Genomic DNA, 5015 nt, shown 5'->3' with positions numbered 1-5015 from the left:
TAATCGATATTTATTCGATTAAATTATATTTTTAGCAATCTTGCTAGTTTTTGAAGTCTCGGATAATTGATTACTACATCATATGTAAAAAAAAAAAAAGCAAGCTTGCTAGTTTTTGCAGCCTCGGATAAATTATTACAACTCCATATGTAAAACATAAAGTTATAAGTTGGTTCTCAAGATGCAATAAATCAATTAAGAGAAATCGGACGATAAAACTTAGCAAAATGAATCAATTGTTCTTATCATAAGTAAAAAAAATGAATTTGATGGATAAAAATATATAATACATAACAACATATGTGTAACAACCTTGTTAAAACTATTGTTTAATTTTTGAAGTTGCATGTCTATCACTTCATAAACTTTTTAACTCAATAATAGTAAAGATTGATCATTCTTTCAATATTTCATCGCGATCTCCAAATATGACTTTATTATTATTTATTTAAAGCTGAAAAATGGAGGAGACTCTTTTGTTATGGAGGGGAAGGTTACACAATTAAATTTGTGGATAAAAAAGGTATTATATATATAGCACAAATTTTTAAAATTTTAGATGAGGTGGTCGCATTCTTTCGGGACCATGTAGGTCTGCCACTAAATATATTATAGAAAATTTTATCTACCTGAATCAACCTAAAACAACCAACCTGAACTCGAATATGACTAACTTGATTTTTTTTATTTCTAACAAAATAATTAAATAAAATTTAAATACATGATATAATTTAGACATGTAATAAAAAAATCTTACTCATAAATAATTTAAATTTCAAAGTCTAATTGTAGAAAAATTAAAATATATTAATTTAAAAAACAATTTTTAAAAATATGAAATGATGAAATTTATGATATTAATATACAATTTAAAAAATTTTCAGAAGTACACTATATAAAATATATTCAGTCTTTTTTATATATATAAAAATTAATTTAAAAAAATTTCTTATCATCCCGAATTCGAAGTATTTTTCGAGGCAGATTGTAGGTTCAACTTTATATGATCCAAATTCAATATTTTTCGAGTCGACGGGTCGGTTGTATTTTAATCATCCACACAGAGATATACGATACGTCGATACATGACATGACATAACATTAACAAGCTCGTTTTCTTGTGACCACCGATTTCTACACTAAATCAATTATTGTATGTTCAACTTTTTATGATCCAAATTAAATATTTTTCGGGTTGACACAGGTCAGATGCATTCTAACCACACATGCACTGATATACAATACGTCGATACACGGCAATCGGCATAAAATTAACAAACTCGTTTTTTTGTGACCACCGATTTCTACACTAATTCAACTATTGTACATAGGTCCAACTTTATATGGTTCAAATTAAATATTTTTCGAGTCGACACAAGTCGGCTGCATTCTAACCTCCTATACACTGATATACGGTACGTTGATGCACGACATAACATTAACAAGCTCGTTTTCTTGTGACCACCTATTTCTACACTAATTCAATTATCAAAACCCGTTGGGTTCAAATAAGGCATCATATTTTACGTTTAAGCACGGGAATGAATTATAGTGATCATTTTAGACGAGAACGAAAACCAGCGTCGATGAAGATCATTATTTGAAATAATAAATCAAAATTTCTTCAACATTACATTTACATGCATATTCCTTGAGCTTCTTCTTCTTTTTAGTGAAAATATATAAGAATTACAAGCAAAAGAAAAAAAATACAAGAGGGGGCATGCAGTACTGCTAAAAAAACAAAAGCCAATATATCTAGCACATATATATAATATCACGAGGGTTGCCAATTTCTTGAGAAAATCTTGAGGCCAGGAGCAAGAATAGCCCTCGGATCAAAGCTGGCCTTCCTTTGCTGGAACCTCGTCCATTGATTTCCGAAATGCTGCCTCCACCCCTCCTTGCGATCACCGTAGTGTGGAAGGTACAACTTGAAATCGAACCCCTTGCGTTTGCAAATCTCGACGATTTCTTCATTCTGCGCGACCATTTCATCTACGGACAGATTTAATCCTTTGGGATGATATGGAAACGAGAAACGTAGCAATCCGACCAAATAAAATATCTCTCCCTCCGCGGGTAAAACCACCGATTTACGACTATCCCACCTATAATAATGAAACAAAGTTTATATTCTCGAGATTTGTCACGCAAAATTGACCTCGTTAAATAGTAATAACTTACAATCAATCAAACCTTGTCCAAATTTTTTTCTTGACTAGTGAATTTTTAGCTAAATTTGAGAAATATAAGTGGGGTTGTACTTGTAGGTTGAATTATATATATAAGGTAAATATCAGCTGCGCCCCTCCCATCTTGAAATCTCGCTTTCTGTAAAAAGTGTATCGAGTTCAGGAAGACCAAATTGCCCCCCTTGTTCTGTGCATGGATGGCCAATAATATTCCAACTTGCAAGTAACATACACATGAAATGAATACACACTAATTTCAAAATTAGATAGAAATAGACGTACTTGGAACGTAGCAGAGGATAAAGAAGCATAGGGCCACCGATGCCATGCTTCAAAATATTCTTGAAAACAACGGCGTCGAAATGGGCGATGTGCGATTTGGACACAAAGAGATTGAGCCATGCGTGTGGGGCGTCCCATATACCATTGGCTTTGGCCTCTTCCTCCGCCCGTTTCACTCGCAACAAAAACTCCACGTAGCTCACCTCCGCTTCCCCCCTCATTCCCTTGCAATATCTCAGCCCTCCCACCATTCTCTCCACCCTCTGCATGCATTCCCACCATTTTTTATATAATAATAATATCCAATCAATTCTCTTTCTATAATTATTTACATTTTGTTAGTAGTTATAGTATTAATTAATTATAACAGTACTAGACCATGCATTTTTGGGGTGAAATATGGGGAGAAGTGGCGACGAGGGGGACCATATATAAATGTAGAGAACAAAAAGACAATCTTTGGGAGATTTAAAGCTTTGCTGTAATAAGGGTGGGCTGACTTCATGTCACTTCGAAAATAAAGTGTTGCGTCAAATTACTCTGTACACACCAAATCTAATGGGAGATACATTACGCCACCGCATTATATATCTCCGCCGCAGCAGCGGCGGTGGCCTCCGCCTCCGCCTCCTAACAGATTACACGTGTAATTTCTTGTTGACTTTCTTTTGCCACAAAAGAAGGTCGCCCATTATTACATGCCTCGCCGGTCAACATATCAATCATCTTCATAAGCTCTTTCATTTCATTTTTTAAAAATAAATAAAAGTAGTATGGTTTTTCATGTGTTGTAATAAATCTGGGTCCCTCCATAACAGATACCTAGGCGGAAACTCCCTAAAGCAATTCTTACATAGTCCCGATGCTAAATTTATTGTTGTGAGATTTGTTAGATAAAATATATAAATAAATACAAGGAAAAGGATGGATACAAATTTTCAATACCTTGTCAACGGCGGAGCGCCGGTGGTGATTGTTGTAATGCAGGGCCAGCTCGAGGCAGTACAAGACGGGGCCGGCGGAGGGCGGCATATGGGTCGGGTCGAATGGATGACCGGTATGCAACCGAGCCGACGGCCAACCGTTAACCGGGTCGTCGCTGTTGACGAATGCGAATCCTTCGACGTAATCGAAGGAGTCGCCTGCGCCGCCGCTCACCAAGAACTCAGCATCGGCGGTGAAATCGCTGAACTCGCCGTACACCAGCCTTATCCATCTCACCTTTTACCCAAAGAAACAAGAAAAACGTTTTGAATGAGCAATTTGAAAATATGGAATGCTAAAATTTCCGAATTTAGTTGTGAATATATATATATATATATATATATATATATACCATATCTGGGGCAGGTTGAAGCAAGATTCTAGCCCGAGTGATGATTCCGAATTGGCCGAGTCCACCGAGGACACTGAAGAACAGTTCTGAATTCTGGTTCGGGGAACAGACCAATACGTCGCCGTTTCCAGTGACCACCTCCAATTCTGTTACGTTTTCTGTTTGTGGCCCGTAACGGAAGGCCTGGCCGCTAACTCCGGCGTTCGACAGCGTCCCGCCCACCGTCAAATCGAGGTAATCGGTCCACGACCGGGGGGCCAATCCGTGGTCCGAAACGCAGCGTTTCAGCACCTCCTCCCACAATGCGCCGCCGCCGACGTCGACATGCGACCCGGATGGGTCGACTTGGATTCTGCTATCCATCGACTTCATGTCGATTGCCAGACCTCGGTGGGCCATGGCCTGCCCGTTGATGGAGTGGCGGTTACCCTGAGCAGCGACGGCGAGCTGCGGCGATCGTGACGCTAACTTTATCACCCTCGCGACGTCGTCGGCGGAGGCGGGGCGAATCATGGCTAAAGGCTCGGAAGATTGCAAGCCGCCGAAATCTTTCCCGGCGGCGGCGGTGTCGAAGTCAACCGTGCCCTGAAGCTCCAGCCCTTTAAAGAGAGGCAAAACCCCGCCGCCGTCTTCCTCATCTCTGTCCAGCTCCGGCATGGATTCCACGTCGTTTTCGTGCACGAACCGGTCTATGTACGCTATCATGGTCTCCGGTGAAATGAGCCCCGCCAAGAAAAAAAAATCAAGAAACAGAGGAAACAGAGCAGAATTCTTACGCTGCAATCATAATCAACAATCAACAAGTAAACAGAGAAACGAAATCTTGGGGTATTAATGGCGAAATCTACGAGTTGAAAACAGTAAATGTGGTGGGGAGATCGATGAGGAGAGGGGATTTAGTGGGGTTTTTTTTTATAAAAGCGAAGGAGGATTTGGTTATGGGTATATATGGTGGAAATTGGAATTGAATTTCACTAAAGAGGGAAAAAAGCTTTCAATATGTTGTTGACGCTGTTATCCAATCAGTTGCATCTGTCTGCCACTTCCTTCTTCATTTCAATATTGTTTTTTTTTTTTATATATTTTATTAATTATTTATTATTATCATTTCACACTTTTTTTTTTATTTTTTCGACAAGCATACAAAAATCACATTATACCTACAGATATTGGAATTATTAGAGACTCTGGTTATGTTTGCA

At 38.5% G+C, this 5015-nt stretch overlaps 1 protein-coding gene across 1 annotated transcript; it reads right to left on the bottom strand.

Moving 5' to 3' along the window:
- Nucleotides 1–1600: 1600 nt before the first annotated feature.
- LOC140871806 (cytokinin dehydrogenase 7) lies at nt 1601–4807 on the bottom strand. Its single transcript, XM_073274528.1, has 4 exons — nt 3814–4807; nt 3423–3698; nt 2478–2740; nt 1601–2111 (listed from the first exon to the last, which is right to left on the bottom strand). The coding sequence occupies exons 1-4, from the start codon at nt 4516–4518 to the stop codon at nt 1778–1780; spliced, it is 1578 nt and encodes a 525-aa protein (XP_073130629.1). The 5' UTR covers nt 4519–4807; the 3' UTR covers nt 1601–1777.
- Nucleotides 4808–5015: the final 208 nt, after the last annotated feature.

Source organism: Henckelia pumila, unplaced genomic scaffold, assembly GCF_033568475.1.
Source record: "Henckelia pumila isolate YLH828 unplaced genomic scaffold, ASM3356847v2 CTG_461:::fragment_3, whole genome shotgun sequence".
NCBI classification, from domain to species: Eukaryota; Viridiplantae; Streptophyta; class Magnoliopsida; order Lamiales; family Gesneriaceae; genus Henckelia; species Henckelia pumila.
This window is presented reverse-complemented; position numbering and strand designations above follow the sequence as displayed.